Source organism: Emys orbicularis, chromosome 1 (genome assembly GCF_028017835.1).
Source record: "Emys orbicularis isolate rEmyOrb1 chromosome 1, rEmyOrb1.hap1, whole genome shotgun sequence".
Lineage (NCBI taxonomy): Eukaryota > Metazoa > Chordata > Testudines > Emydidae > Emys > Emys orbicularis.
The window spans coordinates 204,816,762-204,842,212 of record NC_088683.1 but is presented as its reverse complement, the minus strand read 5'-3'; the positions used below and the strand labels follow the sequence as shown (position 1 = coordinate 204,842,212).

The 25,451-nt window shown below is 45.4% G+C and overlaps 1 protein-coding gene across 1 annotated transcript in view; it reads right to left on the bottom strand.

Annotated features, from left to right (window-relative positions):
* Nucleotides 1-25,451, bottom strand: part of TTC3 (tetratricopeptide repeat domain 3) — a 166,588-nt gene that overhangs the window by 43,924 nt on the left and 97,213 nt on the right. Inside the window, exons 20-26 of the mRNA XM_065414830.1 lie at nt 24,841-24,953; nt 24,449-24,575; nt 20,656-20,778; nt 20,384-20,485; nt 19,540-19,632; nt 18,119-18,183; nt 11,745-11,881 (exon numbers count right to left, since the gene is read on the bottom strand). Of these exons, the coding sequence (XP_065270902.1) occupies nt 11,745-11,881; nt 18,119-18,183; nt 19,540-19,632; nt 20,384-20,485; nt 20,656-20,778; nt 24,449-24,575; nt 24,841-24,953 (760 nt within the window). The remainder of the gene's footprint in view (nt 1-11,744; nt 11,882-18,118; nt 18,184-19,539; nt 19,633-20,383; nt 20,486-20,655; nt 20,779-24,448; nt 24,576-24,840; nt 24,954-25,451) is intronic.

Below are 25,451 nucleotides of genomic sequence, written 5' to 3'. Positions count from 1 at the left end.
CGGTTTTTGCCGGCTTTGGATCCCTGACTACGGAGGGAAAGCCAGACCACTATACGAGTCCCTTACTAAAGAGGGTCTGCTCCATTGGTCATGGACCAAGGAAAAAGAAAAAGCATTTCAAGAGCTTAAAGAAGCCTTAGTTCAGCCTCCCGCTTTAGCTCTTCCGGATTCCCGGAAGCCGTTCACCCTATACGTTCACGAGAGGGGAGGGGTGGCATCTGGAGTCTTGTGCCAAAAGTCGGGACCGACCTGGCGACCTGTAGGGTACTATTCAAAGGTATTGGACCCGGTTGCCAAAGGCTGGCCGGCTTGTTTACGAACCGTGGCCGCAACCGCTCTCCTTGTGCAGGAGGCTGAAAAATTAACCTTGGGTGGGGATACTGAGGTTGTGGTGCCCCATGGGATACCCCAGATACTAGGAACAGGAGCCGGGGAAAAGCATCTAAATCCCAGTCGGCATACTAGATATGAGGTGGGGCTTTTGTTGGCCCCTAACCTGACTTTCAAGACAGTTAGTTCCCTCAACCCGGCTACCTTATTGCCTGATCCCCAAGTCCCCTGTAGGACCCGCCCCACTCATGATTGTATTGAAGTTTTGCAACAAGAGACTAAACCTCGCCCTGATCTCTCGGATTTGCCCTGGCCCAATCCCGATATCGAAGGATACGTTGATGGATCTAGTTATGTAGTAGATGGGAAGCGATTTACAGGAGCAGCCGTCGTAGTTAAGAGTGGAGAGGTGTACAAGTTTAAGCTTAGCCCCAATTTATCTGCCCAGGCGGCGGAGCTGGTGGCTCTTATTGAGGCTCTCTGGTTAGGAACTGGGAAAACTATTAATTTGTATACTGACAGTCGTTATGCGTATATGGTGGTGCATGCCCACGGAACCCTGTGGAAAGAAAGGGGCTTCATTACGGCTTCAGGCCAAAGAATAGCCCATGGGACCCTTATTAAGTCATTGCTTGAGGCCCTAATGCTCCCCCTCCGGGTTGCTGTAATACATGTGCGTGCACATGGGAGGGCCCCCGAAACTGAGCAGCGTAAATACAATCGATTGGCTGATCAGGCCGCGAAAGAAGCCGCACAAGAAGGAGCCACATGGCTTCTCTGGGTTCAAGATACAGAAGTTAAAACCCCTACTCCCCACTATACAGCAGAGGAAGTGTCCCATGCGCAAGCCGCAGGGGCCCAACAAGTTCCCTCTGGGTGGTGGAAGTTGCCTGGGGGAGAGATTTTTGTACCTAGACCAGTACTCCAGGAGATTCTCCGATCCTTACATAAGGAGGGACATTTGGGATCAGGAGCTATGGTCGATTTGGCTACCCGGTCCCTTAGGGGATTGGGTATACATATGGAAGCCCAAAGAATTGTTAATAACTGTTCTGTTTGCCAGCGAACAAACCAAAAGGGGTGCGCCCCCCCCCGCCCCAATGGGAGGCCGGCCCTGGGCTGCCTATCCTTTTCAAAGGTGGCAGGTGGACTTTGCTGAGGTCCCCCCTTGTAGGGGCTATAAGTATTTACTTGTTTTTATTGACCAACTTACTGGGTGGGTAGAGTGTTACCCTACACGGCATTGTCAGGCACGGGCAGTCACCAAAGCCCTGTTACATGAAATACTTCCCCGCTTCCATCTCCCCGAAGTAATTGAGTCGGACCGGGGAAGCCATTTTATCTCCCAGGTGGTTCAGCAGGTGTCGCGGGCCCTCGGTATCCAATGGAAATTGCATACACCTTGGAGACCGCAGAGCTCAGGCCAAGTAGAGAGAATGAATAGAACTCTCAAAGATACTCTCACTAAACTATGTATGGAGTCCAGTTTAAAGTGGCCTGATGCTCTGCCACTTGCCCTTACCCGCATTCGGAGGGCCCCGCGTAAAGGCCTGAAACTTTCACCCTTTGAGCTGGTCTTTGGGTTCCCTCCCCGAGTACTCATCCCGGGGTACCGAGAGGATGTAAACTGGGAAGTAGGGAATGACTCCTTGTGGAAGCAGGTTTCTGCGCTACAATCTGTTTTGTTACAGCTACATCGATACGCGGCGCCTTTCCAGACCCTTCCCTTGGATCAACCCGTGCATTCATTCCAGATCGGTGATCAAGTCCTTATCAAAAAGTGGAAGCGTGATCCCCTCACGCCACGGTGGGACGGCCCGCACACTGTATCGCTCATCAGCCAGGCCGCCGTTAAGGTTCTCGGGAGCGACAAGTGGACACATCATACACGGGTAAAGCGGTTTCTGAATCCAAACCCGGAGAGTAACACAACCGAAGAGGACAACAGCCCTCTGCCTGCTCCGGCTCCGGAAGCCCGGGGTGGCACAGGTGAAGACTCCACCTGGGAGTACCAAGGACTAGGACTAAAGGGACTGTTTAAGAGAAAGGGACAATGAGGTTATCCTTTGTATTTCTGTTATGTATATTCAGTTATTCATGTGGTTGGGAAAACAGGTTTTTGCAATTAGGGGAAATAATAGCAGGTTCCTTTAACCTTACCAATTGTTGGGTATGTGGCGGTCCAGGAGAATTAAATGAGTGGCCCTGGGTAGCCCAGCCAGTACAGCCCAAATGGTGGCTAAGTAACTTAAGTATAGTGCATGATGGAACAGGGAGATGGACTGAGGATAGTGGCCCTTGGCGGCTCTCTTCTACTGGAATGGGTACTCTCTGCCTTAATCGAACAAGACGGGAGGGAGTGTATATGGGAGAAAGTAAGTGTAAGTGGACTCTCTCCCCAGGATTTGATTGTTATGATTACGATTGCAACATGTATGACTGCGCTCAATATCAAGGGCGATGGAACCAAACCCATGTAAAGCTGACTAATAATAGCTGGGTAAGATGTTCCTACTGGAATCATACGGGCGAAGGTTGTAAGGCAGTAGGATTGGACGGATTCTTTGATGCCCTCGTCTTAAGTTGCCAACGAGACAATACCACTAGCAAGGATCACGTGGTTCGGTGGTTTCAATGGGCATGGCAGCACTATAATGGCACCCAAATCAGGGGTTTCAAACAATTTTGGTCTGCCACCAATAAACCAGAACTGAGCTGTAATTGTGTTTGGAAAACGGGAGCTGGGGCGTGGAAATGCAATTACTGTGATTCTTACAACAAATCAACCATTGTGGGAGGGCCTCTAAGGCGGGGTAACTCTTTATATTTTGACCAACCAATGGATTCTGAAACCTGGGACGGCCCCTTTGCTAGTGGGACCTGGGCCTTAAAAGGCCATTACTGGATCTGTGGATCCCATGCTTATCGCAGACTGCCTCCAAACTGGTCAGGAATATGTTATGTAGGATATATTAGACCTCTATTCTTTCTACTACCTCAAAACCAAGGAAATAAGTTGGGAATTAAAGTTTATGATGATTTAATTAGAGAAAAACGGTTTGTGGACTCCACTTTGACTGCCGGGAGTTCCCAAACTTGGGGAGCTCAGGAATGGCCCCCTGAAAGGATCATCAAACATTATGGACCGGCCACCTTGAACCCTAGTGAGCTAATAACAGGGGCCAGGGAACCAATTTATAATCTAAACCGAATCATTAGGCTGCAGGCTATCTTGGAAATATTAACCAACCAAACAGCCGCAGCACTGGACCTTTTGGCCGATCAATCAACTCAAATGAGACATGCAATTCTTCAACACCACATAGCTCTTGATTACTTGCTAGCAGAGGAAGGAGGACTCTGTGCGAAACTGAATGAGTCTAACTGCTGCTTACAAATAGACAATAATGGCCAGGCAGTAAAACAGTTAAGAAAGGAAATGAGAAAGATAGCCCATGTCCCAGTACAGACCTGGGGTGGGTGAGACACGGATTGGTTTACTTCCTGGCTGCCACAATTGGGATGGCTACGAAAAGGTTTTCTCCTTTTTATATTTTTTTTTACCACACTATTAACTCTCGCTTGCTTTAGCCCTTGCTTGGTTGCGGCAGTCCGAAGACTGGCTAATCAGGTTACATATCAACAGATGATGATATTATACCAGCCAGTAGGAACTGAAGAACAAAGGCTATAAGGCTCTTAAAATGCTTTTAAGGGGGGAAATCTGATGGAAAAGGCCCAAAGACCTAAGTAGAACTAAGGACGTGCATTCAACCTTGCATTTAATCATGTTAGCTATTTGTTAATCAATTTAATTGGCTCACTTGGCTCACAAGTATATGCAGCTGTTTCCCCATATCTCCCCAAGGTTTTTAGTGCAAAGGGTCAGCAAATGTACCTTGTTTTCCCTTCAAAATGACAAATGTATCCGCCACAGATGTCTCTTGTATCCCCCTCCCCAAAAAGTAAGATATGTATCCTGTGTAACCTATTATCCATAAGTCAGCGTAATGACGCGAAAGGATGAAGGCTAAGTTGTTTGTTACTGGTTATAAAAAGGGCCTGTTCGGCCATGTAAGGTGTCTCTCTCTTCTGGCATTAGCCGATGAGAGCGCTCGCTCAGCTGATCGATCAATAAAGAACTTGGTACCCGTCTTCTTGTCTCTCCGTGCCTCCTTGGTGTAATTAGGTAAGCTCCGGGGAGAACGGGCCCTATTTGGCCAACAACATCTGTGATACATGTCTGAGGAATGCTGGTGATGATAATTTAGTACCCTATGTAAGGATATTTCAGGATTGATTCAAAAGGCCCACAGATTACCTCACAAATCCAAGAAACGCAGACAAAACCACTGCTTACGCCGAGTTCTTAGAGCCAAGGACCAGGCTTCATTTGCATAAATACAAGATGCTACACCCCAGTGATCAGGTGGAAGGTAGCAGGCCAGTGAATTGGGACATGGGTGATTAGACTTGGGCCCAAATAATGCAGTGTAGACACTCAAGCTCTAGGCTAACAAACCTAGGGTCTGCTAATAAGTTCTACTAATCCTGGGCTTACATTGCAGCGTAGACATACCCTTTGGCTGATACAGGCCTGCCATGGGTGTTTTACTGCAGTATAGACATAGTCATAGAGATAGAGACTTTAGGTCATGACATGATCTTTTATGCACAATATTACATATATTTTATCAACACCCTTTTATGCACTGGCTATCCCAAATCTTTCCTATTTGGTATTATTTATTGCCATACATGATGTTTCAAATTACACAATAAGTTACATAGCACGTTGCTTCCCTTTTTAGCAATAACAAAGCTATCAATTCTATTATTTGACAAGGATTGTCCTTGTTTTCCCTAGACAATCGGTAATAGGATGTTCAAATGTTAATAATTTTTTTTTGCCAGGAATCTTTGTTCACACTTTTATCTCTATAAGATTATACAGAATTCATAACAACTACACTCAATTACTCAGGCCTACAAAAGCTACATAGATATTGCTTATACATCTACGTATACACTGCTAATCAATTATCCACTAAATAAGGATTAGGCCTTTATCATGTTACATAGGTAAGCTCATCTAACAAATGCTTTAGTCCCTTACACCCTAAAACATTTTGGATCAGATACACCTGCAAGAACAATACAGAGCGCACCCCCTCACCTTTCATCTGGGCTTATGAACAGGTTTGGTCTAATTAAATGGTAGCTCTGAACTCCTAAGCTCCTAAAGATATGTAACCTAGGCCTTGGCTACACTTGCGAGTTACAGCGCTGTAAAGCCGCCCCCAGCGCTGTAACTCACTCCCCGTCCACACTGGCAAGGCATTTGCAGCGCTGTATCTCTGTGGTTGCAGCGCTGCATATATTCCACGTCCCCGAGAGGAATAGCGAGTATTGCGCTGCCGTTGCAGCGCTGCGGTGCCAGTGTGGCTGCCCAATGTGCTGTGAATGGCCTCCACAATTATTCGGCAGTATCCCACAATGCCTGTTCGAGCCACTCTGGTCATCAGTTCAAACTCTACTGCCCTGGCCTCAGATAACCAACCATGTGACCCACCCTTTACATTCCCCGGGAATTTTAAAAATCCCCTTCCTGTGTGCTCAGCCCGGCGTGGCGTGGAGTGCAATCAGCGAATCTTTCCAGGTGACCATGCCTCCACGCGCCAAGCGAGCCCCAGCATGGAGCAATGGCGAGTTGCTGGACCTCATCAGTGTTTGGGGGGAGGAAGCTGTACAGTCCCAGCTGCGCTCCAGCCGTAGGAATTACGATACCTTTGGGAAGGTATCAAAGGACATGATGGAAAGGGGCCATGACCGGGACGCCCTGCAGTGCAGGATTAAAGTGAAGGAGCTGCGGAGTGCCTACCACAAAGCCCGCGACGCAAACGCCCGCTCAGGTGCTCCCTCCGCGACCTGCCGATTCTACAAAGAGCTGGATGCGATACTTGGGGTTAACCCCACCTCCACTCCGAGCACCACCATGGACACTTCAGAGCCGGGGGAGGGGGGGGGGAGGAGGAGGAGGAGGAGGAGGAAAACGGGAGTGATGGTGGTGGGCCGGATGGAGACACCCCGGAATCCCTGGAGCCATGCAGCCAGGAGCTCTTCTCGAGCCAGGAGGAATGGAGCCAGTCGCAGCGGCCGGTACTTGGTGGAGGACAAACAGAAGAGCAGGTTCCCGGTAAGCGGGTTTTTTTTCGGGAAGGAATTTTTTCGGTGCGTGCTCTTTGGGAGAGGAGGGTTAGGCATGCATGCCTAGATGTGGAATAGTGCATTGATGTGGTTTATCACATCGCGGTAATCGGCCTCGGTAATCTCCTCGAATGTCTCATCCAGAACGTGTGCAATGCGCTTGCGCAGGTTTATCGGGAGAGCCACCGTGGTCCTTCTCCCAGCCAGGCTAACGTGTCCGCGCCACTGTGCCGCGAGGGGCGGGGGGACCATTGCTGCACACAGGCAAGCTGCATATGGGCCAGGGCGGAAGCCGCATTGCAGTAGAAGACCCTCCCTTGCTTCCCAGGTCACCCTCAGCAGCGAGATATCGTCCAGGACGAACTCCTGTGGAAAATGTTGGGACAGTGTTCAGTGTAGGTGTCCCCTGAAGCTGTTGGCTCTCCCCAAGGCACAGAAACCCAGAGGACAGTGCAGCCCTGAAACAATCAGTTCCCCTTACTCACCATTTTGAGGCTCCCGTGGGATACGTGTGCTCTGTTTCGGACGGGAAAATTATGCTATTTTGTAGACCCTGTGTGTTTTCTACTCCTTAAGTGCGGGGGGAATCATTACTCTGTCTGGTATAAACAATGCTGCCTCTGTTAAATGTTTCATTTTGCCTATACAGCAGCATCAACCTTGAGACCTCAGCCATCCCTCTTATCGCCTGCTCAGAGACTGCAAAGACTCAGGAAGAGACCGCGAAAAAGCAAAGAAGACATGCTGCAAGAAGTGATGCAGCAATCTATTAAAGAGAATAAGAAAGCACAGAACTGGAGGGAGAGAGAAAGCAGGATCCGCCAGGAAAACACAGCGCACCGGCAGCAAAGCACGGATCGGCTCATCCTCGAGCGCCAAGCAGACGCTATCCAGGAGCTCGTAGCCATGCAGAAAGAGGAGCAGTACCGCAAACGCAAACCCCACCTGTCAAGGCTGCTTCCCCACTTTGAACTTTAGGGTACAAATGTGGGGGCCTGCATGAAAACTTCTAAGCTTAACTACCAGCTTAGATCTGGTCCGCTGCCACCATCCCAAAGCTAATTCCCTTCCCTGGGTAGCCTTGAGAGACCTTCACCAATTCCCTGGTGAATACAGATCCAAACCCCTTGGATCTTAAAACAAGGAGAAATCAATCAGGTTCTTAAAAAGAAGGCTTTTAATTAAAGAAAAAGGTAAAAATCCTCTCTGTAAAATCAGGATGGGAAAATAACTTTACAGGGTAATCAAACTTAAAGAGCTCAGAGGACCCCCCTCTAGCCTCAGGTTCAAAGTACAGCAAACAGAGATAAACACTCTAGTAAAAGGTACATTTACAAGTTGAGAAAACAAAGTAAAACTAACACGCCTTGCCTGGCTGTTTACTTACAAGTTTGAAATATGAGAGACTTGTTTAGAAAGATGTGGAGAACCTGTATTGATGTCTGGTCCCTCTCAGTCCCAAGAGCGAACAACCCCCAAAACAAAGAGCACAAACAAAAGCCTTCCCCCCACAAGATTTGAAAGTATCTTGTCCCCTTATTGGTCCTTTGGGTCAGGTGTCAGCCAGGTTACCCGAGCTTCTTAACCCTTTACAGGTAAAAGGATTTTGGAGTCTCTGGCCAGGAGGGATTTTATAGTACTGTACACAGGAGAGCTGTTACCCTTCCCTTTATAGTTATGACACCACCACCCCCACAGCCCTTGTCCCAAAACTCTTTCCGTTGTGCCCCACTGTCACCTCCAACCCACTTTCCCCAACTTCTGTGTTCTTCACGCCACCCACTGCCTCCAACACCAGTATCTTCACCACCCAGCCCTGAAAACCACGACCCTTACCCTCTGCACTCAACCCCCATCACAATGCAGTATAGCTATCCTGAAGTGCAGCACTCACTGCACAGCACACCAGACAGGACATACGCGAATCTGTGATTGTACCGTTCCCCACTCCACCCCCTTGTTTCTTTTCAATAAATGGATTTTTTGGCTTTGAAAACATTCTTTATTATTGCATAAAGTAAAAGACTCCTTAGCCCAGGAAATAAACAGGCACTGCAAGTCTGCTTGTCTGCTTAGCAGACACTGATTCCTAAAGATTGGAACTACTGCACTTCACTCCTGTGCAGGGCACCAGATATCACTGCTGGTTTTCAGCCTCAAATTGCTCCCTCAAGGCATCCCTAATCCTTGCAGCCCCGTGCTAGGTCCCTGTAATAGCCCTGCTCTCTGGCTGTGCAAATTCAGCCTCCAGGTGTTGAACCTCGGAGGTCCATGCCTGAGTGAAGCTTTCACCCTTCCCTTCACAAATATTATGGAGGACACAGCACGCGGATATAACCGCGGGGATGCTGTTTTCGGCCAAGTCCAGCTTCCCATACAGAGATCGCCAGTGGCCCTTTAAACGGCCAAAGGCACACTCCACAGTCATTAGGCACCGGCTCAGCCTGTAGTTGAACCGTTCCTTGCTGCTGTCAAGGCTCCCTGTATAGGGTTTCATGAGCCACGGCATTAACGGGTAAGCGGGATCTCCAAGGATCACAATGGGCATTTCAACTTCCCCTACCGTGATCTTCCGCTCTGGGAAAAAAGTCCCGGCCTGCATCTTCCTGAACAGCCAAGTGTTCCGAAAGATGCGTGCGTCATGCACCTTTCCGGGCCAGCCTGTGTTAATGTCAATGAAACGCTCACGGTGATCCACAAGCGCCTGGAGAACCATAGAGAAATACCCCTTCCGATTAACGTACTCGGATCCTAGGTGGGGGTGGTGCCAGAATAGGAATGTGCGTCCCATCTATCGCCCCTCCACAGTTAGGGAACCCCATTTGTGCAAAGCCATCCACTATTTCCTGCACGTTACCCAGAGTCACGGTTCTTCTGAGTAGGATGCGATTAATGGCCTTGCAAACCTGCATCAACACGATTCCAACGGTCGACTTTCCCACTCCAAACTGGTTTGCGACCGACCGGTAGCTGTCTGGAGTTGCCAGCTTCCAGATTGCAATAGCCACCCGCTTCTCCACTGGCAGGGCAGCTCTCAATCTCGTGTCCTTGCGCCGCAGGGTGGGGGCGAGCTCCTCACACAGTCCCATGAAAGTGGCTTTTCTCATCCGAAAGTTCTGCAGCCACTGCTCGTCATCCCAGACTTCCATGACGATGTGATCCCACCACTCGGTGCTTGTTTCCCGAGCCCAAAAGCGGTGTTCCACGGTGCTGAGCATGTCCGTGAATGCCACAAGCAATTTCGTGTCGTACGCGTTACGCGGCTCGATAGCATCGTCGGACTCCTCACTCTCACTGTCACTTTGGATCTTAAGGAATAGTTCGACAGCCAAACATGACGTGCTGGCGAGATAAGTCAGCATACGCCTCACCAGTTCGGGCTCCATTTCCCGCAGACAGATCACGCTGCACAGAAACCGTTGAAAGATGGCGCCAAAGGTGAACGGAAACAAAGGGATTTCTGGGATGCGAAGCGATGCATCACGGGGTGTTGGGACAGGACCCAGAATGCCCCGCACCCATGCCCCCTTCCCACAACCTACGGCGCCAGAATGGGAAAAGGTGCTCTGTGGGATAGCTGCCCATAATGCACCGCTCCCAATAGCGCTGCAATTGCCGCAAATGTGGCCACGACAGTGCGCTGGGCAGCTGTCAGTGTGGACAGACTGCAGCGCTTTCCCTACTCAGCTGCACGAAGTCAGGTTTAACTCACAGCACTGTACATCTGCAAGTGTAGCCAAGGCCCTAGTTTCCCCAACATGGAAGGAGGTTTCAGGAAAGAATAACTGCAGATTTATGCATTGATTCAGATGGAACTTGGAAACCACCTAGGCAGAAACTTGGTGAAGGAAGTACTCTTATGAAACATTGTATAAGGAGGACCAGCCAGTAAATCTTAGATTTCCCCTACCTGAGGTTACAGTACAAAGACCATGGGTTGGAAGGGTAGATAGTATAAAGATAACACAGAGGCTCAAATGTTGGTTCAAGAAGTATTGGATTCCAACTCCAAGAAGGTGGCAGCTCTCAAACAGGTGGAGATACATTACACAATCCTTTTAAAGAACTTAACATTAGGATGTTAAAATATGTAGTATCTTTGAAAGGGTAAGTGATATGCAGCTACCTTAACAGAACTCAAGGAAAGTCAAGAATACATAAGCAAAAACAGATCATCCAAATTTAAAGGAATTGAGAAAGTCCCTGGTATGACCCACAAAGAAACACTCTCACTTCAGAGCATAAATTTCACAGCTCTCCAGAAGAACTTCTTGAACTGCTTGTGAACACTCAATGTCCACATTTAGCAACACATCACAAATTCAGATTTCAAATCTGGATGAAGACCCTGACCAGATCCAATCTGACCAAGTGAGCTGGCAGAAGAACTGAGATACTTATTTATGCTAAGTTAAAAGATCTGAGATCTAAAGAGAGTTTCAAAAGGGAGGTGCCAGAGAACTAAACTAAGGAACATTCTCCACAGATTATTTTCAATCCCCACTCTCCTAACGCTATTTCATTCTATGCTGCCTGGAGGGAAAAAAGGGTCCCAAAGGGGAGCAGGGAAGGGAAAGACTGTGCTCTGATTGCACCAAGGGCATGTGTTCATCCCATACGTGAGAATCTACACACGTAATTCTCAAAGGAGAATTAAATTAAAGCAACTATCCACTATCTTTTCCACAACTAATACATACAAAATAGTAAACCGTTTAATGTGAAACGTAGTATTTTATTTAATACTGTATTGTCTAATTTTAGCAGCAAAGCCTATGAAAAGTAAATTAAATTCTAAATTAAAGCTTGCCACAGCCATCTTATCTCACCCATTTTTGGTAAATACATTTGCATTTGGACGTTAGCACTACAATAAATATGTACACAGCTATTCTGTTCTAGAAAGATTTTTCTGCTGTGTTCATCACTAGAGTATTTGAGCATCTTCCCGTAGTGCATTGACTAGGGCTCCTATGCACCATGGTAATACAAATCATCAAGTCATTAAGCAACAAGACTATACAAGACACTCCAGATCAGTATTTATAACCCTTTCCTTGAAATAATACTCATCTTCGATTCACTGAGGGTACATTAAAACTGCTACTTATGCTAATCAAAATATCCATTTGTTTATATGATAATGTACAGCAATACATCAGAATACAAATGTATTCTACAACAAAATACCTTAAACTTCCACGTACCTTTATGACTATCATACTTAGATGTATTATCTTCCCTTTTATTTTCTTCCACGCTATCTTTGGCAGAGTTCAGTGCTTCTTCTCTTACATGCTTTCTCTTTATTTTTTTTTCTTCTTTTATTTTTAGCTTCCTAGAACTGATAAATGAAACTGATCAGTGAGGCAAATCAGCCTCAACTATCAATAGACGATTTTTTCTCTGGCAGTTTACAAACCATTCTCCACCTATTAGAACATTTGTCAGCTTACATTATAAAGTTTTCACAGTAGAAGTCATTAGTCAAACAATAGAGAGGTAAAATTTGAATTTAGCTATTCTTCAGTTAAAAAGTAATGGAGACCATCTACCTTCAGGCATACTGAACAACTTATTTGAAGCTTGTAGATGTAGAGAGAATATCCTAAATATTTTACAATAATCTGTATTAGGAGGAGCTGACTTTAAAAGACTCTCTGATGTAGCATGCATGCCCATATTTACATCTAACATGTACAAGATGTTGAGTTATTTATAAATAAATGTTAAAAAAAGTTTCCCAAAGTTCCTATGACCAACTTAAGTAACACAAGAAATCCATCTTTACACATGTATCTCTCATTACTTGGAATATGAATTCCAATAATCTAAACTCCTACCTAAATGAAACCAGTTTAGTGAATATCTCATTCCTTCAGATAAATTTTCCTTTTGGAACAAGTTTAAGGGGAATAAAATACTGAGGATTTATACTGAACCTGTCCAATACATATTTACAGTATTTATCCCCTTACTATAAAGCACCAGTATTTACCACTCTGTCAAATCTGTTGTGAGCAATAAATGCAAACTCCTTTAGCGATATTACAGTAATGCCAAGACTGTGCTAATCAAACATTTGAACGTAACCTGTATACACAATTCAGTTTTTAACCAGCATTTTCTTAGGATCCATACAGAATTTTTCAGTCAAGTAAACACTCTAGGGTAGAGGTGCTCAAGCAATGCCCCTCCCACGTAGCTTGAATCTAGCCATTTCCTTCCTCCCACTTAACAATATGAGAAGGATTGAATAGTTACAACCTCCAGATTGACAACTCATGCTCTAATGCGGCGTTTCTCAACATTTATACCAGGGACCGGCTTCCTGCCTTTCTAAACTATGTCTGGGAAATCTCAGGGAGTGGGAAGGATGCTGCTATACAGGTTACTTACCTGTAACTAATCTTCAAGATGCGTAGTCCCTATCTGAATTCCACTGGGGGTTACACATGCATACCATGCACCTGGAGACGGAGAATTTGAAAGTCGTGTCTGTTGGTCTGCGCATGAGCCCTGGTTCACCTAGTGCCTCCGACTGAGAGGATAAAGGGCGGGGTGGACATATCGCCTCTCCGGTTATTTCTCTACCAAAAATCAGATAAGATCCGAAGCAGAGAGGAAGGAGGGCAGGTAGTGGAATACAGATAGGGATCACACATCTTCAAGGACCTCCAGTTAAAGGTAAGTAACCTTCTCTTCTTCATCGAGTGATGGTCCCTATTGTACGCCACTGCGAGTGATTGACAAACAGTACCTAAGTAGGAGAAAGATGAGAGGATGTACACAGTAGGATTGAGTGGAGTACTGCCATCCCAAAGGAGGCATCAGCAGAAGAGTTCAGCACCAGGGAATAATGTACCTCCTCAAGAGATGCTATAGTCGTTGCTTAAGCCATGGTGGAATGAGCTCTTACCTCTGGGGGGGAATGAGGGGGAGGGGAGGGTTTGGGTTTGAGAGCTGATAGAGTAGAATGGAGCTGGATATCTATTTGGAGATTCTCTGGTGGAGATGGCATGCCCTCTGACTCTTTCTGCTACAGTGACAATCAGTTTCAGGGATTTCCTGATTGGTTTTGTTTTCTGCAGGTAGAAAGCCAAAGCTCATTGAAGATCGAGGGAGTGGAGTCTTCATTCTTCTGCAGAAGTGTGTGGCTTTGAGAAGAAAGCAGGTAAGCGAATGGATTGGTTAAGGTGAAATTCCGACTTTAGGGATGAATTTGGGGTGTTGAGATAAAGAAACCTTATCCTTATGAAATACAGAATATGGAGGATCTGCCAAATAGAAAATACAGGGGTACTGCAGTATAGAAAAGCTTGAGCTCCAAGTTTGCCAACCCTTCTCACTGATGTGATGGCTACGAGAAAGGTGACTTACATGGAAAGGAGGGAATATGGAACAAGTAGCTAAAGGCCCAAAGTGGGGCTTATTAGCACTGAGAGAATGAGATTCAGGTCCCACTGGGGTGCAAGCATCTGAGGAGGTGGGAAGGTTCTTATTAAGCCTTTCTAGAATCTATTGGTCAGTGGGTGAGTGAAAACTCAGTAACCTTGAGAAGGTGGATGTGGCAGTGGACTGGAGTGTTTGATCTTGCCGTTCCACTGAGTCAGGTGCTCAGGAAACATTGGGAGAATGATTGGTGGGTGAGACAACAACATGTGTAGAAGGCTAGGAAACCAGAACTGTCTGGGCCAGAAGGGGGTAATCAGGATGACCCTCACTCTGTTCTGCAGGATCTTGCCTAGAGCTCGTGGCAGGAGGGTGGTGGAGAGAAGGCATAGGCATAGGTGAACTTGATCTTATCAAGTAAGAAGGAGACCATCGCCCTGGGAGCGGTGACCTAGGGCTCCTCTGGAGCAATACGTAGTGCATTTGCTGTTTACTTGAGAGGTGAATAGATCCCTGGTTGGGATTTCCCCATATAATGAAAATGTTGCGGAGTACCACATCATGAAGCCTCCTCCCACTCGTGATCGATTGTGAAATGTCTGTGAGCATATTCTGCTTTCCTGGGAGGTAGTCTGCTGATCGGGTGATTTGACTGCTGACTGTTGTAGTGTTGTCTGACATTATAAGGACATGGTGATGGGGATGAATGGAAGAAAGAACTCACAAGCCTTCCGTACTGTCTGTAGTTCCAGGATATTGATGTGCATCCCGGCCTCTCAAGATGTCCAAACCCATTGTGCTGTGTGGTTGTCCACGTGGGCTCCCCAACCTAGTGGGGCTGTATCCATAATGATGTTCCTGTCTGGAGAGGAAGAGAGAAAGGGGACCCCACGCATATTTAATGAGAATTTGTCCGCCATAGGAAGGACGACAGTACCTTGCCAGGAACTGTCACCATGTGGTTCATGGAATGACGGTTTATACCTGAAGGCAACAAAGGTGGAGTCTTGCCAATGGGGTGATATAAGTGCACAAGGCCACATGACCAAGTAGGGACAGAAGTGTTTTGCCCGGTATCTGAGGACAGTTTGTGATGTGAGCTATGATATTGTTCATGGTCTGAAACCCGTCTGTGGGCAGGTACGCCCTTGCGCTGATATAACTTGGGGGTGCCCCAATGGTGTCTAAAGATTGTGTGGCGCGAGAGCAGATTTTTCCATGTTTATGCTGACTCCCAGTGCAGAGCGAAAGTGTAGCATTATTCAACTCAATGCACAGGCCTCCTGGTGTGGCAGCAAGGAGCCAGTCATCAAGGTATGGGAAAGACAAGAAGGCCATGACGTCTAATGTTGGTTGCAACAACTGAGAATATCTTGGTAAAGACTCTGGGTGCAGTTGCTATTCTGAAGGGGACTATCTTGTACTGAAAATGGTTGGGGCCCACCATAAATCTGAGAAAATACTGTGGGTGAAGTGGATATCTAAGTGAAAGCAAGCATCCTTCATATTGAGAGCCATGGATCACATGCCATTTTCTAAAGATGGAATTAATGCTGCTAACGTGACCAATAGAAATCTGAGTTTGCGAATGAAGTGGTTGAGATGGTGAAGGTCGAAGATTGGTCTCCAACCACTCTTCTTTTTAGGTATTAGGAAGGAGGTTGAGTAAAACCCTTTCCCTTGGTATTGTGGAGGAATGTGTTCTATTGCTCCTCTCTGCATTAAGGAATCCACCTCTTGTGTGAGCCAATTCTTGTGAGAGTGGTCCCTAAAGGGGGACGGGAAAGAGGGCTTCAGGGGAGGTAGTGATGCAAACTATCACATAGCCAGAGTGGATGACATTCAGCACTCACTTGTCTATTGTTATCGCACTCCAGCTGTTGAAAAAGAGACCTAGACAAAACCCGAATGGTGTGCTGGAGTCAGGAGGTGGTGGGCTTAGTGGTTCATGGCTCTCGAGCTCTCGTCAAAGATAATGTCGAGCTGATGACTGAGATGCAAAGCCTGTTGTGGAGGACATAGGGAAGCAGGACTTCTGTATACTCTCTATGATGTAGTGGCTCATAGGGCCTCTGATAGAAGAACTGTTGAGCCATATACCTCAATTTGGCCGATGGGCAATGAAGCTTCCTCTTAGGACCAGGTGTGTATATCCCCAGCGATCAGAGGGCAGCCCTAATCCTTCCGGGTATGGAGGGACTCATCTGTCTTCTGGTTGAAGAGGTGCTATTCACCTTGCTGTGATGTGAGCTTCCCCAAGGCAGTACAGGCACCGTTGGTGGCTGTCACCAACAGAGAAGGATCATGGGCAGGAAGAACAGAGTTTGAAGCCCGCATCCTGGATGTAATACCTGAACAGGGTACAGGGTGGGGTGGGTACCCTCCATAGACTAATCTAATGCTAAAGCTACTAGAATTGTTATATTTGCTAAAACTATACACCATTAAAACTTAACAATTTACAATTAAGTTATTTATTGTTTACTCCTGGGGGAATTCTGCGCCACAGTGTGGGCACAGAATTCATATTGTCCGCAGATTTCTTTGCTTCCCCACAGACAATATATTTCTGAGGGGAAGCAGAGAAGCCGCAAGAACAGTCACTCACTCCACCCCAGCAGTTTGGAGCAGCCAGCGAAGACATAAATCAACATGTGTATGTGTGTTTGTATGTGTGGGGAGGTGCTGGGAGAGACATCAATTATTGTAAATGACAACATAGCAGTATAAATGCTTATGGTGCTTTAGTGATTAGAACTGGTCTAAATTTTTGGACTGAAAAATTTTCCTATCAAAATGTGCTCCATGAACTGTTTACTACTGACTTTTCTGGAGATGGTAGCCAATATAAATTGTGAGTTTAATTCCCCAGCCCTCACTTGCTCTTCAGCTGCCTATGATGTAATACTAAGCATATGGCTGCATATATTTGTTGACTAATAACTAGAAATAAAGAGTCAAACCTAACTATTACTATTAGACAAACGGGGTTTGGGGATTTTCTCCAATGCTCTCCACACCCATTCTCCCCATCCATTGTATTGTAATTTAAATAAACTACCAAAATAATTGAAACTGATGTTTTTATATTGTGTTATTTTGACAAATAAACTATGCAGAATTTTAAAATACTGCGTGCAGAATTTTTTATTTTTTGGCGCAGAATTCCCTCAGAAGTAATTATTTATGGGACAAAGTTGAAGCTGCGGACACTAATGGTTCCAACCTGTACCATGCAGCAGTGAGAAGGAACTGGAGAGGCGGTTGGTCCACCCTACCCTTTATTCCCTCAGTTGGAGGCACGAGGTGAACTAGGGTGCATGCATAGACCAATGGACACTGCTTTCAAATTCTCTGGCCCCTGGTGCATGCATATCCCACAGTGGAATACAAAAGGGACCATCACTCGAAGCAAAACATACATATGTCAAGAAGGGTAGCATATTCCCTGCTCTTCCTTCCCCTCCCTTCATAGCTACTTAGGCCATAGGTCAGATTGGTGAGCAGAATGAAGGGGAAGAGATGGTTCTCAAGTTCCATCCACAGTCCTGGAATCCCAGGTTGTTTGTGATAAGATTGTGAGCAGTGAAACGGCATTTACCAATCTTAAATAATTATAATTAGGCTTCAGATTTAATAGCCTATTGAGATGAATGGAGCAATTTGCACTTCAGAATTATGAGTTCAAATTTTATGGAAACCAGTGGAATTACTACAGGAATTAATTTCACCTTTGATTCTCTCTGTATAGAGATTCAGAGAAGACTCTTTGCATTGATTCATATTTTGAAGGTTTTCTTCATGGCCATAAACAAGTTTTGTTCTTTTTTTAAATGAAAAAACTTAGTTCTTTAGAAATTGCTGGGGCAACTACAGAACTGCTAATAATACTTATTACCTAGTACCAGCTCAATATGAGCTCTGATTTAATCATTTAGCTTTTTCATACTTCCTATCAAATTAGGAACCCCTAAAATCTTTTATGCTGTTTTCTGAACTCCCTCTAGTTTGTCAACTTTCTAGTAACACAGTGAACACAGATGAATCAAATAATCATTTGAATCCTTGCCATAGCCATAAAGAGAGCAACTATCACCTCTCTAAAATATTTGGAGTATTCAGCTATTTCTGAAATATGTAATCCCATCCTATTGTAAATTTAAATTACTGTTAATCCTAGAAATCTTACCTTGAACATTTCTGTTTAACACTGGCTCTTGGTGGATCCTTAATTTTGGGGATTTTTTGTTCAAACTACAAAAAAATGACACCACGTTAATTGAATTTGAGTTCTAAAGCAATCTTCTTAATAAAAACAAAAATGACATCTGATGTTTCAGAAGTCAACAATGTAATAGCTTGAATTAAAATAAATAAATAATGCAGCCACCTGGGCTGCTCAAGCCATATAAAGCTGCAAGCTTTGGTTATATAGAAAGACAACTAGTTCACGGGAAAGGTAATCTGGCAGAGAAGGTCACAACAGAGAAGAAACATTCCTTACAATTATTTCCCAGTGTCTCATATGATGAAACTCCCAATTCTCCTGTGCTGTAGATTTGAAAGCCAGACAAGAGTTACACTTTTGGGAGATATGGGACTCTCCCAAGCAACAGATACACCTAGAATGGTCATCGCTGACAGGAATAGCCTCCCGACAAGATAGGCAGCATTTGAAACCTGGTGAGCCAGGCATGTCGAGCCAGGTCAAATAAGCTCCACAGAAAAAAGGAGGAAAAAAGGGAGAGAAAAACAAACAAAACAAACAAACAAACAAACAAACAAACAAACAAACAAACAAACAAACAACAGTATGCCATGTAGTTGTAGCTGTGTCGTTCATGTAGAACATGCTGAGGTGGACATGCTAGAACTCAGTCTCAGGCTGAGGTGGTAGAGAAAAACTCAGACATTTCACCACTGCAGCTCTATACACCATCTGTGTGTGACACGAGGTCATACCAAGTGCACACATGGACCAAAGAGACACTGCTAATGGGAAATCTCCAATCAAGGGCTCAAGAGGTTCATGCTCGAAGAACTGGATTTACTTCTTCCCCAACAGGCAGAAATCCTGCTCCTACAACCATCAGTCATTTCAGTACGTCACCAGTCCAAAACAAGCTGGGATACTTAGGTGCAAGGAATCTGAGACAGCATGGATATGTTAAAACTAGTAGAGCCAGACCACCTCATACTTATTATACTATGAAAATTCAATGAAGCTTCCACTAAATTACATTTGTATATCAAGGTCTTATAATAAATGTAAGAAGCTTATATTTAAAACATTCCAGTTTACCTGTGGTTTTGTAATAAGGTCAACACAGTAGATTGACTTGCTATCTCACCAAGGGCAAATCACTTTACCCTGTGCCTCTTTTTATCCATTTGTAAAATAGGTACCAAAACCACAACCACCACCTCCCTCAAAGGGGGGTGCTAAAAAAGTTAATTGAGCTATGTAAAGTGTTGTGATCCCCTAGTGAAATTATGTAACTGCACTGTCAGTAAGTAACACTGTACAAGTCTCCAGTGGATCTTAATTGCAAGATGAGGATTTGTTTTAAAAAACTGATTCTCATTTCACACTGATGTTTAATTACTTACCACACATTTCACGAGACCAGAAGAACTGAAGATAACAATTTTTGAAATGAGGCCTCTACAATCAGGAGTGAAACATGACTCTTGAAGAAAATCCTGTGGGAGAAGATCAGGTATGTAGAAAAAAAATTCTGTTTTCAATAAAATGGAAAGATGCACTATCTCCGTGCTTTTGTACAGAAATGCTATTGTGTATACTGAACTTGAGCTGACCAAGGTAATTAAGACCATCACTAAAGGCTTAGGCCTCTACTTGCATTTAGCAGAGGGAAGCCAATCATGGCATAAAATGGCTGGGATCAAAAAGATGGGAGCAGTTGCTCATGGCACATACTCTTTTACTCCCCAAACCAATGGTGAAATCCTCCAATTTCCTGTCCACAGAATTTGTGCTCTATGGATTGAGAAAGGGTACTTCCTGATCTTAACAGCCTCATTTTCCCATCCCAAACCTGCTGGGATTTCCCAACAGAAGATTATACTGATTACCACCATTATCTTCTGCCAAGTCTCCCTATGCACATCGAAACCCTTTTGGTTTTGGAGTATTAGCTGATGGGGAGGCCATAACAGCAAGGTTTCTAAGGGAATCAAGCATCCATAAAGTAAGAGGTAAAGAGAACAGGCCATACACATTGAGCCTCTATATAAATATCCCTGTCCTCCGTAGATACCTTGACGCCTACAGGATTTCCCTATGCCTGCAACACAGACTGTATGTTCCCCATAGGACAGGTGAAAAGTTAAGGCTCCAGGACTGTACTCATCTTAATGACTTTAGCACAGCTACACCCCTAGAAAACAGTTAATAACCAATACTTAAATAGAAGTTTGACATGGGTCTTACCTTGTCATTTTTATCACTGTAAATTGTAGTTTTCAGCTTTTTCCAACAGCTGATGTGAAACTCCACTTTACACTGCTGACAGCAAGTAATCTGTATAAAACCCTAAAATTTGAAGACCATAGGAATTTATGCTTTCAAAGAAAAAAAATGTACCATTCAATAACAACAAAAAATTAAGAATTTATGCTTCACATAAAACTTGTATAACGTGCAAGGCACATAACTCCAGCAAAAAGTTTGATCTCCAAAACCCTTAAAAAAAAGAAGTTTACCTTGAAGTCTGGGTCAGTAAAATAGATTTGAATTTTCGAATGTCCATGGTACTGCTGATAAGAACAAACTGCATCTGGCTCTGGAGGAAACTTGCATTCCTCAATGAAATTCTCCAACATCAACTATAAAACATCAAATACAATCACAAATAGAGATATCACATTGTTCCAAAGAATAAATTATTTCTCAGACACAAAAACCAAGTAATGAGATCAAACATCTCTCTACTTGCATTTTTTAAGATTTGGATGTTTTTAGGGTGAAACAGACACCACAATTTCAGAGCCAAAAGAGTTATACTTGAAAATAATTAACTTTATTTAAAAAACATCCTGCCTTTCATGCTGCAAAATATTTCAAAAGTTCTTCATACTTCTACAGGTGTCAGTGAGGAATGCATAGCCTCTCTGCCTACAGTACTCCTGGAGTAATTCTGCACCATTGCGCAAATGCAGAATTAATGTCCGTCCCCCCGCAGAATAGTTGACTCTGAGGGGGAGGCAAAAGGAAGCCTTGAGAGAGGTCATGCTACAATTACACCTTTTGCTCACCATGGACCGATGTGGTACCAGAAGAGAGAACAGCTGGCTCATGGGCTGGAGCAGCCAACCACGGAGACAGGACAGAGGCTGCCTTCCTCACAATGCCCTGCTCGTAATGCCAGGTGAAGAGGCCTGGGATATGGGGGGAGGTGGACAGAGCAGGGCACACGGAGCCACTGGGGGGGTGTAGTGAGTCGGTGTGGCTCCCCTCCTGTCCTGAAGAGGGAGCACCATTGCAGACACCCGAGTGGGCGGAGCCACCACCGCCTGTCCCCGCCCCCCAGAAGTCACGGGGCGGGACAGGAAGTATAAAGGCCGGCCGCCAGAGTTCAGTCAGGCGCCGGCCATCGCAGGGAGCAGACGTGCGGCCGGGAGCTCCCCGCCAGGATACCTCTGAGGCCCGAGGCGGACGCCCTAGCTGGCCGGAGCTGCCCCGAGCTCACTACAAGGAGGAGCCGCCGGAGCCCGTCCGCTCCCGTCGGTGGGAGGGGCCCTTGGAACTCCCCCACAGCAACCCCGAGGGGGAGGCCCCACCAGAACCCCTGTGGCCCTGCTGTTATCAGGAGGAGCCACCCGAGTGCCAGTGGCCGGATTTCCCTACGGAGCTGCCGGACCTGCCACCAAGCCCCGGCCGAGAGGAGCCCACGCTGATGGACTGGACCGAGCCCGGTGCCACGGACGAGGTAGGCCCTGAGGGGGATACTGGAAGTAGCCCGGGGGTAGCCGACCCTGGTCAGGCTGTAGACCCATGTGAACCCATGTCAGTGTGTTTCGGTCAGGATACCCCACTGACCGGCAGCGGCAGTAACCGCTGTTAGGGCCCCGGGCTGGGACACAGTGAAGTGGGTGGGCCTGTGTCCCCCCCGCCACCCGCATTCACGGGTGGCAGGCTTCCCCCTCACTCAACGGTCAGGTAGGAACCTGAGCCCCTTCCTGCCTGGTTGCTCAGCCCTTGCACCCGAGGGCCTGAGCTAACTGACTGTTTGTGCTCCGCCCTGAACCAGGGCCCGAGCTGTTAAAACTGCTTATCTGCTCAGCCCCTGATCCAGAGGGCCTGAGCTACTTAACTGACTGTTTGTGCTCTGCCCTGAACCAGGGCCTGAGCTGTTAAAACTGCTTATCTGCTCAGCCCCTGATCCAGAGGGCCTGAGCTACTTAACTGACTGTTTGTGCTCCGCCCTGAACCAGGGCCCCAGCTGTTAAAACTGCTTATCTGCTCAGCCCCTGATCCAGAGGGCCTGAGCTACTTAATTGATTGTTTGTGCTCCGCCCTGCAACAGAAGGCCTGAGCTAAATTGACTGGCTGTGCTCCGCCCTGAACCAGGGCCAGGGCTACTCAGCTGCTAATCCGCTCAGCCCCTGCTCCAGAGGGCCTGAGCTACTTAACTGCTGTCTGCTCAGCTCCTGCACCAGAGGGCCTGAGCTAATTGACGGTGGTGCTCCGCTCCGAACCAGGGCCAGAGCTACTTAACTGTTTGACTGCCCAGCCCCTGCCCCAGAGGGCCTGGGCTCCTGAACTGTTTGCCTGCCCAGCCCCTGCCCCGAGGGCCTGGGCTTCTGAACTGCTTGCTTGCCCAGCCCTGCACCGGAGGGCCTGGGCTCTTTAACTGTGGTTTACTCAGCCCCCGTACCAGAGGGCCCGAACCCTGAGCTAACTGACTGTTTATTACGTGAATAGGGAGTCGGTGTGGTTCCCCTCCTGTCCGGAAGGGTCGAGCCCCGACATGAACCTTTTACACGGGGCCACACAGACTGGTGTTCAGAAGGGCTAGTGCGGGGGGTAGACTGCAGTAAGGGCACAGGAACTAGTGGGATGACAACATTGAGACAGGGCTGAATGGGAGTAGGGGTGCAAAACCACATGAGAACAGGGGAGGGGAGAGTGCGGGGCCACATGGTAGTAGGGGTTTGGGGCCAAATGGGGACATGTGCAGATATGCCTGACTGAATGGGAAGTGGGAGTGCAGGGACACACGGGGACAGGGGCAGATGTGCCTAACTGAATGGAAAAGGCTAGAGGTCAGCCAGGGTCTGCATTGAAACAGCTCCCTATCTCCCCCTCCCCCCTCCAAAAAAGACCGTGTTCCATACTTCTCCTGCCCACACCCAACAACCCTCCAGGTTCGCTTCCAAGCTCCTTCCCAGCAATTATTTCCCTCTCCCTCAGCTCCTCTGTTACCCTTTACTCCCCCAAGACTTTGCACTTCTTCTGAGGGGTGCAGGAAATACGTTTCTGTATTGTAGTTTAAATGAATTATTACTCAGAGTTCTGTATTAGTATGCTTAGTAAGGAATCTATTTGTCAAAAAACATTTCCTGAATCTTTTTTGTTACCTGTATTGTTACAGACATACTTGCTGACAGGTATTTTGAAATAATTACCAAAATAATTGAAACTGGCATGATTATATTGTATTGTTTTGACAAATAAAATATGCAGAATTTTAAAATACTGTGCACAGAATTTTTAATTTTTTGGCACAGAATTCCCCCAAGAGTAATACAGGTTGGCCAGACCATCATTTTACATGTTAATAGTTTTATCTCAACTTAAGGATAGTGTTTGTGAATGAAAAAATAGCTTTGTTTCTACTATTTCAATGGGAAAGACAATCTTAAAGCTAACAGTTGAGATTTTCAAGGTTGACCAAGAAACGTAACCACTTTACTCCCAGTAAAATTACTGGGAATCGTGTTGCTAAACCCCTAGTAAATGTTGGCTTTAAAAACTGACAAAGTAACTATTACTTAATTTCATGTTTCTCAGTACTTCGATTCTTTATTAATTATGATTTCTTTACTGATAGTGTCCAATGTATTACAGGAATTTTTCTGCACTAAATTTCTAAGTGCTAAGAAACTAACTGATCGACTAACACTTGGACAACACTGGCAGGGTTGTTTCACAATATGCTACCAAAAAAGGTACTAAAGCTCAAGGCCCTACCTAGATCCCAAGTTTTAGGAACCGAGTACATTCAGAACGGAGCCCAGCCCATTCAAGCAGTGCTGACTTGGTACTAAGGGAACAGATCCCACCTCTTTACAAATTGGGGCTTGGGTTGAGGATATTTTAATTGGCAAGAAATACAGTCAGGGTGAGGATTCTGAGGACCCTTGCTTCTCCGTTCTTGTGATTGGTGATATCATAAAAAGCCAAGATTCATTAGCTGAGTGAAATTGTATTAAATCAGCATCTTCCCATTCATTTAGAAATTCTCTGATTTACGGGGATGATACTTCTATTTACCTGTAATTTCTCAGTCCGAGTCTCTTCAATGACAACAGATGTTGTGGGCCAAGTTAAAATTCCAGGTACAATTTTACGATTAATCATTGTCTGTGATTTCAAGAACTGATGTATAGCATCTGAAAATCTAAATTTTAAACACATACAAGATAGTGAGGTCACAACTTCTACAGCTATTTCATGCAACTGTCTTACATGGAATGGAATGCTTCGTGCTTGTGAAACTGAAAGCCATCATAAATTAAAGACTGTATGAAGTGCAAGGTAGTGGAGAAAGGTTAACTATTAAAGACAAGGATATCTGTTACAAATATCTTCATTTATAGAGTAAATCTAAGTTCATTTGTCTCTGCACCAAGCTTAATAAAAATGAAGTTTTACATTATACAAACCTGTTTTGTCTAAGGTATACTTTTCCAATTCCGTAATGTGCCAAGCCATTAAATCTCTCCTTGTGATACTGCTCAATTATTTTGTTAAACTGGTCTTCAGCCTTTGCTAATTCCTTCAAAATAAGTTTAAGATAATCACAAATTAATGAGATAGTTAAGAAACAAAAACAAAAAAGCAAACAGCTTTTGGATAACGGTTCTTAACTGCATAAAAAAAATGCAGCACTGCCTATGTTTTGGTCAACTTTAAGAACGCTGAAGGTGTGTGACTATGCACTCTCTTTTTCTTTATGATTTACATACATAAAAAACAGTTCATTGATCTAGACTGAATCACGCTTGCATGTTCTGGAAATTAAGCTTCCCTCTCACACGGTCCATTCATTTGATTTCTTTAGGGAGGCAAGTGTACAATGTTATCATTAGTCTTCTCTCCTGAATAAAATATACATTAAATAACCGAAAATCTCAAGAGACTAGAAGGCTACAAGAACTCTATTTTTAAAAGTACTCCAAAATATTTGGGGGTGAAGGGAACAACTAAACTAGGCAGAACCTTAATCCTTATCTGCTATTGGGCATTCATGGACCAAAAATATTTAAAATGCTAC